This window comes from Pinus tabuliformis, chromosome 8 (assembly GCF_031772625.1).
Source record: "Pinus tabuliformis cultivar Carrire ecotype Pingquan chromosome 8, CPIR1, whole genome shotgun sequence".
Taxonomy (NCBI): domain Eukaryota; kingdom Viridiplantae; phylum Streptophyta; class Pinopsida; order Pinales; family Pinaceae; genus Pinus; species Pinus tabuliformis.
The window spans coordinates 462,841,185-462,850,740 of NC_142294.1; the positions used below are offsets into that span (position 1 = coordinate 462,841,185).

The 9,556-nt window shown below is 38.2% G+C and overlaps 1 protein-coding gene across 1 annotated transcript; it reads right to left on the bottom strand.

Annotated features, from left to right (window-relative positions):
• Nucleotides 1–561: 561 nt before the first annotated feature.
• Nucleotides 562–5,504, bottom strand: LOC149236046 (beta-amylase 1, chloroplastic-like). Its single transcript, XM_089461495.1, has 5 exons — nt 5,432–5,504; nt 4,501–5,272; nt 4,153–4,363; nt 1,666–1,776; nt 562–1,501 (listed from the first exon to the last, which is right to left on the bottom strand). The coding sequence occupies exons 1-5, from the start codon at nt 5,487–5,489 to the stop codon at nt 689–691; spliced, it is 1,965 nt and encodes a 654-aa protein (XP_089317621.1). The 5' UTR covers nt 5,490–5,504; the 3' UTR covers nt 562–688.
• Nucleotides 5,505–9,556: the final 4,052 nt, after the last annotated feature.

Sequence of the window (9,556 nt, forward strand, 5' to 3'; positions counted from 1 at the left end):
TAATGCATGGAAAGTACCATTAACCATTGTTTTTTTTATTAATCTAGGAGAATCGGTAGTTGGTGAGAGTTATCCTGAACAAACCAGGATCAAATCTGACTGGTTGCCACTATACTGCCACTATATACTTAAGCTACGTGCAACCGCCTGCAATCTGAGGGCCTCTGTTGCTCATTGTGTGTGATTTATGTAGGGACAAATGGATAGCTCGACAGATTATAGTTCTTAAAAACTCGACAGTCACGAATGGTGTTCATTTCTAGTCTTTTCCACCTGGATTTTGGTCTTTTCCATACCTGGATTTTGTGCATTTTTTTAAGTTATGAAGTATGAACAAAAATAAGGAACTTACTAAAACACTTGTATTAACCCTGGCACGCCATAAATTGAATTCTGGAGGTATTAAATTGATCATAGCTATGTAGCTGCAGTGATCTTATTGAAACACCTCTTCAAATCAAAATATGAAGTCATGTTACTGCAATATAGGCTAATTATACTGAGTTAGAAATCATGTTAATGTCATAAGGATTAATTATACTGCTTTGGCATAGCCATTAAAAGCCTGTGTTTGGGCAAATTTTACATGGAGTAGGATATATACAGGAACCAATTAATTTAATTCCACCAATAAATATTGTTTACATTCAGATTTTGCTTGCTGCGAAAAAAAACGTATACTTTAGGCCTAATTATGCAAGAGTGCAGCAGCCTTTTGGATCAATGGGCCCGTAGCATGGACAAATGAGTCTGTATCTCTATGTTCTTGCTCCCATGAATTTGATGTCGCCCCTCCTTGTGCCATTTTCGTAACAAATGAGACAAATAAGCTCCAATTTTCACACTGGAACAAATGCTGGCTCATTCTCAAATAAGTGAATGCACACATTGGTTCAACTGCGGTGTTTTGACCATCTTCTGGTAGTCGGAGACTGGCATTCCCAATGATCTGATTGTGTGCACCTTGATCAAATCTTGGAAGAGCATTCTCCCCTACAAGAGGGACCCCAGCCTTCCTAGTTGCAAGGATGACTTGTTTGATCAGCTTCTCTGGCGAGCACTGTGCATCTCCTGGCTGTTCCCAATCCTTCATCTCAATGCAAGTAAAATTGAAAATCACCCCATGTCTTGCAAACATGGAAGCTATAGGCTGATACCCATCTCTGAATCTGGTATTATAATATCCAGCAGTAAGTTCAGGGGCATGAGATCTGGTTCCATAATGCCAATGAATACCAGCCACTTTCCCAGAAAGCTTAGTGTCAGTGCCACGGAAAATGGCTTCAGCTGCTCTTAGGATTCTCTCTCCATGATCAAGAAGCATACCAGAATACCACTTCAGAAAAAACTCACCATAAGGACAGTTCCAGCCACCATCTCTGCGAAAAAATGGGGTGTCCTCAGGCCAGTTGTTGTTGTGACCTGCATCACTTGGACCTCCATTACCCCATTCCTTCTTGCCAGCAGCTTCAGCTGTGGCTCTAAGATTAGAGATCATAAACTGCAATACAGGGATGCCCAAACTAGTTACTAAATGGGATTTGACCTGAATGGCCTAAAAAAACTAAACCCAAATACCAGCTATAATATTATGTGTGTTTGTATAAAAAAGGTAGGATGCAGTTCTGTTAACCAGAGGAAAATTTAAAAGATAAATGTTTATACCTTATCATAGCACTGAAATGCTCCAATCCCCGGGAATCTCCATGTACCATGACTCTCAGGATAAGATGGATACCGCAGCTCTCCTGCAGGACCCATTCCCACTTGAATTTCCTGTATTATGATGGACAAATTACACCCATGATAGACAAATTTTAAATTCTACGTTCAAATTCTAGGCTTGCTTTAACATCCAACCAAAAGCACATTACTTAAAACAACAGTCAGTGTTGGTATTTAGAGCCCATAGATTTCATAAACAAGAAAGAAAATGTACACAAGAAACAGATACTAAATCAACACAAGTAGACACAGAATTTTTTACGTGGTAAAACCTTGACAGTGTGTCAAGGAAACCTCCATGGGTCAAGGGATTGGAATTCTTATTATTCAGGGTCATCAATCACTCTCTAACAATACAACAAGCCTCTCGGGCAACATCATTTTAATAGGAAGACATTGTTACAGAACTTCCTAAATTACAGTATAATTACATTTACAACTTATTCTTTTAATGGTGGTCATTACTAAGACTCAGTTAGAAATGGTAGGCATTAGGGTTAATAATATTTCAAGAAAAACAAGGCATGGTGATAAAAAGCTTGCTTAATACAGATTAGGGAATTTGGACATAAAAAGACTAAACTCGTAACTCAGACTTGTAGCATTCAAAACACATACATGTGGTCGAGGCTCATCGAACAAGTTGGGCACTAGTTAAAACATTTTCAACGTAAGTGTATTGCATTCTGGTAAATGCAAATAGGGAAAGAACACATTGAGATGCTTCATAAGAGGAAGCATATGGAACAGACAGTTTTAATACCAATGCTCAAGGCTTTTAACCTACAACACAAATACAAAACAAACAAGATTACTTTGTCCAAGCTGGATAGATGCATCATGGTATCTTTAGAAAAGGATATATCATACATCAAGAAAATTACTTCTAAGACATATAGCTAAAACTTGTATGGATACATAGAAAAGAAGCCCTAATCATAAAAGTTGGGACCAAAACAGGTTATAGTATTTTCTAAGACATATAACTAAAGCCTGTATGGATACATAGAAAAGAAGCCCTGATCATAAAAGTTGGGACCAAAACAGGTTATAGTATTTTCAGCCCAAAGATATGTCTCGTAGAAAATTCATAAAGACAAGTTTGGTTATGGTAATTGCTCATAAGCCATCATTTATAGCCACATGAAAAAAGAAGCTCTGATCATAAAAGATGGGGCTACATAGAAATATTTGGGTCATCCAATCTCCGCGCCAGGATGCGCAATAGCAATGTGTAAGCTATGTACCAGAGACAATCTATATCCAACCTCTCTTATATATATGCAACCTCTGTTAAAAAGAGGGTTGGGGTAAAGAGTAAACAAACTCTGGTAAAAATTAAAAGATGAGGTTGGGGCAAACATCTATTGTGAAAATGAGGCCAAAGGTACAACAAGAGGCTGGCGACAAACAAATCAATACCATAACTCCGTGGTAAAAATGAGGTGCAAGTTGCAACATGGAGCATATTAGAGCTATCTAAGACTCCTATTCAAAGAGTGAGCATGATTAGACCAAGCATATACCCAATAATTGAGGCCTAGAGAATTTGGATCAGGCAAAATAGAGAAAATATGGTTGACAGGAGTTTGACTAGATGATAAAGTAGGGGTCTTTCAAACCTAACAATGTCTTGAATTTCCAATAAACAAGTTTTCCAACTCATGGACCATTTTACTTGTTCAAAGATCGGGGCCAAGTACAAATCTTGGGTGAATTGGTAGATACTTAACCCACTGCTTCTCAATCGCAGGATCTTTTGATTTGAGATAGTATGGTGATCTTTGTGTGGAGAACCTAGGTTTGAATCTCCCATGAACAAGGTTTAAATCTCTCAAAAACAAGCTTTCCCCACCATGAACAATATTCTTTCAAAGCTAGGTGTAAATCCTAAGCAAATTTGGCAGAATAGATATCCTATCTGGGACTTGTCAGACGTAGGGATCTTTCATTTTGGTCAAAGATAGAGATATTTGAGTTCTTGACCAAGTCTGATACAGATATCCAAAACACAAGTGGGTTCATGGAAAAATAAGGAGCATCGAGTTAATTTTGAGGCTTGAGAAACTAAGAAAAACAGAGAGATTGTGGAAGGCAAACAAACACAGAATTAAGTTCGATCCACGAGAAACTAATAAGCGAAGGAACAACGAGCAGAATTAAGCTTGAGCCTTTTAACAATGTAAATGCATTTTCAAATAAGACACAAATTTCCAAAAGTTACTGAGAGAAAAAATAATTGAGAAAATAACAAGACAGGTTACACCTCAAAATTAATATCAAATTACAGAATCTCAAGAGATTGGAGCTATGCTCTCTTTTATCATGATAGCTAGATGCATTTCTATTTTAAAAATGGGAGGGAAAAGCTTAGATGTACCCTGTGACCAAACAACTAGCAACACGGTAAAACTAGTTAAAACTTACCACAATGGTTTCCCCCAAAAGATCCTTAAAACTCTCCTTGAAACTCGTCATGTAATCAGCGTAGCATTGGACAGGCGTTCTTCCCTTCAAAATTGGGAGATTATCACATCCCAACGAAATATACTCATAGTTTCGCCTGCCCCATTGGTCTGTGTAGACCAGATCATTATCTCGGTCTATTTCTTCAACAACCCACTTAGGCAATGGAATACTGCACAATTACAAAGCACATAAACACTCAATTCCTGAACCATTCTGAGGCCTAAAACAGCATAATTTTCACTTTAATAAATTGGACTTTCACAGAAGAAATAATTGAGTTTTATACGGAAAATTTAGCGTTCATACTTGGCAGAATCCCCAACATTTCCTCCACACCGGTGAAATGGCATTACAACCTGGACTTTCAATCCATGGCTCTTCACCATTTCCAACAGCTCTCTGTATCCAGACCAGTTATACTGCCCTGGAGCCTCTCGTTCAACAAGACCCCACCAAACATCCATCATAACTCCCTCAACACCAGCACTCTTCAACGCCTGAAGACTGAGATTCATAGCCATCTGTCTATGGACGCTATTGTTATGGTTTATGCTATCCAGAGGGAGCATAACAAATACAGGGACTCCCCCAGCTCTATGCCTTTTCACAGCACCCACAGGTAATACATGCACTTTTTCTTCGTAACTCTGCTCAAATTGGGCACCAAGTCCAGCTTCCCAATCGGTGGCAGGAGCCAGAGTTTGGGACTCAAAGGACTTGCAGGCCACCGATAAGTCAGACCGAATATGGCCATTTTTTCCTCTTGGACTATGAACAGGCCTTCTCCATCCATCATTGGCAGAGGGTGAAGAACTACATGAGCTTACAGCAGAAGAAGAAACTTGCAGTTGATGTATAACAAAATCTACTTTAGGTCTCCGGGTTGTACATTTCAGACCTGAAGCAGGACTCCATTGAGCTGATACAATTCTTCCCGCCTCATCTAAACAACAATCAGAACAGGTCTCCGAATATGAAAGTTTTTCAGCTGTTAAAATACTTCCACACGAGGAGCCAATTTGATGTGGCATTCCCATCGACATGCTGACAAATTCTGAGAATCGCAGAACAAAATCCACTGAAAATAGCAGAGCAGAAAACAATCAATACCGCAAATATTTATGTCAGGGTATGCACAACGTTTTTATATTGCAGATGAATACTGCATGGAAGCATCATCGCGAACAATGACCGATACCGAACGAACTCGTTGAATCATTGGATGGACGGTACTCACCAAGGCAAACAAAGAGAACTCCCAAAGGCTTGGAGGTTGCAGATGAATCAGACGCCATGGACCTCAATGCTTCTCTTCGTCCTCCTGGTGCTCCTCTTCGTCCTCCTGGTCTGCTGCAAGTTCGGATTAAACTTGCAAACTTTTGGCCTGAAATGAGATGATAAGTTGTGCTAAAAATGGGTGAAGGTGCAACAATTTGGGAGGGAGAAGCTTTCAGAGAAAAGAATGAACTGCGAAAGAATGGGCAATGAATGAGGCTGCACACCATCAACTTCATCTGCCACCCACGGATTGATAAATCCACGCAGTTCTTGGAGCGAGAGTATTTCTATAAATTACAAATATTGATATAACAGCACAAGGCTACGCATGCAGGGAAGAAAGACACGAAGAGTCTCTGCGAAGACTCTCATCGCCTCATCGCCAGCAGAAGGGTCTCATCGCCAGCAGGCAGTTTCTGCGAAGAGTCTCATCGCCAGCAGGCCAGGCCTGGCCTTTCATGGCCCATTACCATGGGAAAAAACCATTTTTCTATGAAAAAACAGACTAAACGAACGGTAGAAAACACCCCAATCATCTAACACACAGAATCAATGGCTCAGGATCGCACACGTCACATTTTAGGGATGTCTTTCTCAGAGGGAACGCCTTACGGCGTAAATATATTATAGCATAGGAAATATTGCTTGCCATGTTTTACGAATCATGATATTACATGTAATGAATTCTATATAAAGCATAAAAATGAATAATGAATGTAAAAAGTACTTTTTCACTTGATATAACAGCTAATCAAAGATTCTTAATGGGTTCCCACAGTATTTTTAGTCCTAACCTGAGTTCAATTTTATTCTCATAAAATAAAAGATTTATTATGGAAAATTTTACTAAACCTCTCCATTTAATAGTTAAACAACATCTTTAAGACTAAATATTGATGAAGTTGACCATTACAAAGCACGTGGCCTGTATGGAGATTTTTAATTTACCAATGAGCATGGTATGAAAATAAATATTTTGATAAGTCAATTATCTAATAGTCAACATATACACCCAATTCATTTAATACCCATCAACAAACAGTATATTTGTTACCCTTTAATAACTTGAAAACACTTATTTTTATAATAAAACGAAACCCGTCTTTAACTTCCTAACCATTGCTGACTCTGGCAATAGAATTTCCTTAAATAACGAAACCGGCACTTCTGACCGTTGGGTCAAACCATCCCCACTGCTCTGTAAACAAATGTCACGCAGCCATCTCCTCCCCACCTCATATTTTACGTAGACAAGCTGTGACGCATTCAGATCGTTAATCAATAAGTTGGTGGCTTTCGTTATCTCAATCTCCCGCGACTTTGGATTCCCAATACTAATTTCTCTGCGACTGGCCACCATAATTTCTACATTTATGATCATTGGCAGACAAAATTTCTTAGTCACATTCCATCATGCGACATCCACTCTTGACATTTAACGTGTCCGCTTGCTAACGCCGGAGCAGGGAAGTCCGGATTCATGCTCTTCCTAGGTGAGTTGAGACATTTTTATAGATTCAGTTTTGAAGTACAGTATAGATTTTTGAAGATGAATCATATTGGTTCGAAATTAGTCAACTAAATATTTTCAATATCATTTTCCCAAAAAAAATATTTTTGTCAATTTATTTTTAAAATCAAATTTTAAAACCAAATAACTTTATCTGTCATTACGTTCAGTTAATTAATCCACAGGATTTGTGATTGGGTAACAATTATCTATTTTGTTGAGTATCGGTTAATGGAGTAACAGTTAATGAGCAGTATTGTATATATTTATCTTTTAATTTAAACTAATATATTTATTGTGGAAATCAATGATACTGCCCATTAACTATAGTATCGTCTGCAATTTATTCACAGCAAAGTTGTTTGCTTGACCCCACTTTGGTGAACAGATGTGGGGCCACGGTGGCTTGCCCACAAATGGGAATCGTTGGGCGTGTCGACATTTTATCTATGAGTTAGGTACGTGTCGGCCTTTATTCCGGTAAACGTGCTTCACTGCACGCTGTCTTGTTTCGCCAAATACGCGTTTCCTCATCTTCGTTATCAGTTATTCTCATTGTTTTGCTTCATTTTGCAATGCGCGCTAACTATTGCTCATGGCTTCGTTTAGGGAGGCGAGGAATTGTCTGGATGGTCAGAAGTGGTTGGAATTTGGGCAAAAAAATTTCAAAAAATCTTGTAAAGACAGTGTTTGAATTGTGCTTTTGATGGTGGAAATGGATTCGGCGCCATCAAAAACGTTTAGGACACCTAAAATTTTGAAGTTTAACAACTATAACTTGGATTTACAAAAATCTTGACCGGATTTTCTCTAAATATGACCAGAATTTCTATAACATCCCGGGCAACTACTCTGCCTCATTAGACTACGTGATTGCGCATTGGCCTCGTCTAACGAGGCGGAGGAATAAAGTGGCCAGAATCCGGGCAAAAAATATTCAAAAAATCTTGTAGAGGCAGTGTTTGAATTGTGTTTTTGATGGTGGAAATGGATTCAGCACCATCAAAAACGTGTAGGACACCTAAAATTTTGAAGTTTAACAACTATAACTTGGATTTACAAAAACCCTGATCGGATTTTCTCTAAATATGACCGGAATCTCTATAACTTTCCGGGCACCTCCTCCGCTTCATTAGACTATGCGATTGCGCATTGGCCTTGTCTAACGAGTCGGAGGAATTGCCCGGATGGTTAAAAGTGGTCGGAGGATATTTAAATAAATTTATTTGATTTATTATGTATAGCTAGACTTTTTCAAAATTATGTGTTTTTCGTAATTTGACATAAATATGGTTTTGTTAATAGTTATTTGTTTGTTTTTGGTGTTGTGTTAGAGAATATAAGTATTACTTGTTTCTGGTGTGTTTATTAATTATAAAAGAAGTATGTTTTTATTAGTTACAAGGTTGTTTAGGTCTAGTTGGTTGAGAGCTTCTCTCTAATTACATAACATCCTGGAATGGGGTGTGGTTGAGATATTCCATCAACCAATTGATTACATGTCCAATGTAGTTTTCCTATTTTCTGACATATTTTGATGTATCAATATTTCTAACTTTATTGATGTTAACGCACAGAGCTCTCAACTTATTTTGATATCAAAGCAGGTTTGGGCTTATTCCTTTACGAAGGACCTAGGTGTGTTGTTTGTGTTATTTGTATTAATGGTTTGTTTATTTGAGATGAAGGCTTTTGCTATTCTGAAGGGAGGAACCAGGGGCATAGGAAGACTAGAGTGGTGTGTTTTTTGTGCTATTTGTATTAATGGTTTGTCCATCTCACATGAAGTCTTTTTCTAATCTATGAAAGTTGTACTGTTGGACGAGCTTGAAATTGTTTATGGGGATTGTGGACTTGGACTAGTTTGGTGAACCATACTGGGTTGCCACAAACTTGTATTTCACTTTAGTGAAGTCATCTCGGAGATAAAGAAGTTGATTCCCATGTGTTGCAAGGATAAGATTGTGAATACATGAAGACTTCTTACCAGTGAAATGGCATGCGATGAGCATCAACAAGAAGTTATAGACTATGGTGACAAGCTTGATGTTGCAGTGATTTTTGCAAAAACGTCTTAAGAGATAATTATGATGTAATATTCCTCGTGAAAATTTCATGTAATAAAAGTTAATAAAGGAAAAATAATAACCACCGTTGATGGGACACTTATTCCAAGTTGAACATTGTGAAAGACATCCTAGTGTGGGTGCTCATTGGTTTATTATGGATACAGAAATTGACAAAGGCAATGACAAAGGCTTTGGAAAGGCAAAATGGCATTTATGGCACATTAATTTATGAAAATAATGGAAATTAGGAGAAAAGGAAGGTGAAAGGTCACATGTTGTATGTGAGGAGGAAAATGAAGGAAAATAATGGAAAATGAAGAAAACATGGGACTAATTAATAAAAAGGTTTCTAAGGATCAGTCGGTACCTTTTGCTGGCCCAGTTTTGGAGCTCTCTCATTACTCTCTCTCTCTCTCTCTCTCTCTCTCACACACACACTCTTGGACACTTAGAGTTTTCTTGGAGCACTTTGGCATTGGATCAAGAAAGGAAAAATGGGCAAGAG

What these genes read in the sequence shown, in the direction of transcription:
- LOC149236046 (XM_089461495.1), bottom strand. Translation starts at nt 5,489, where the DNA reads ATGGCGTCTGATTCATCTGCAACCTCCAAGCCTTTGGGAGTTCTCTTT. An exon ending in AGTTCTCTTTGTTTGCCTTG is followed by an intron (nt 5,273 to 5,431) that starts GTGAGTACCGTC and finishes TGCTATTTTCAG; the next exon opens with TGGATTTTGTTCTGCGATTC. An exon ending in TTTTGGGGGAAACCATTGTG is followed by an intron (nt 1,777 to 4,152) that starts GTAAGTTTTAAC and finishes ATCATAATACAG; the next exon opens with GAAATTCAAGTGGGAATGGG.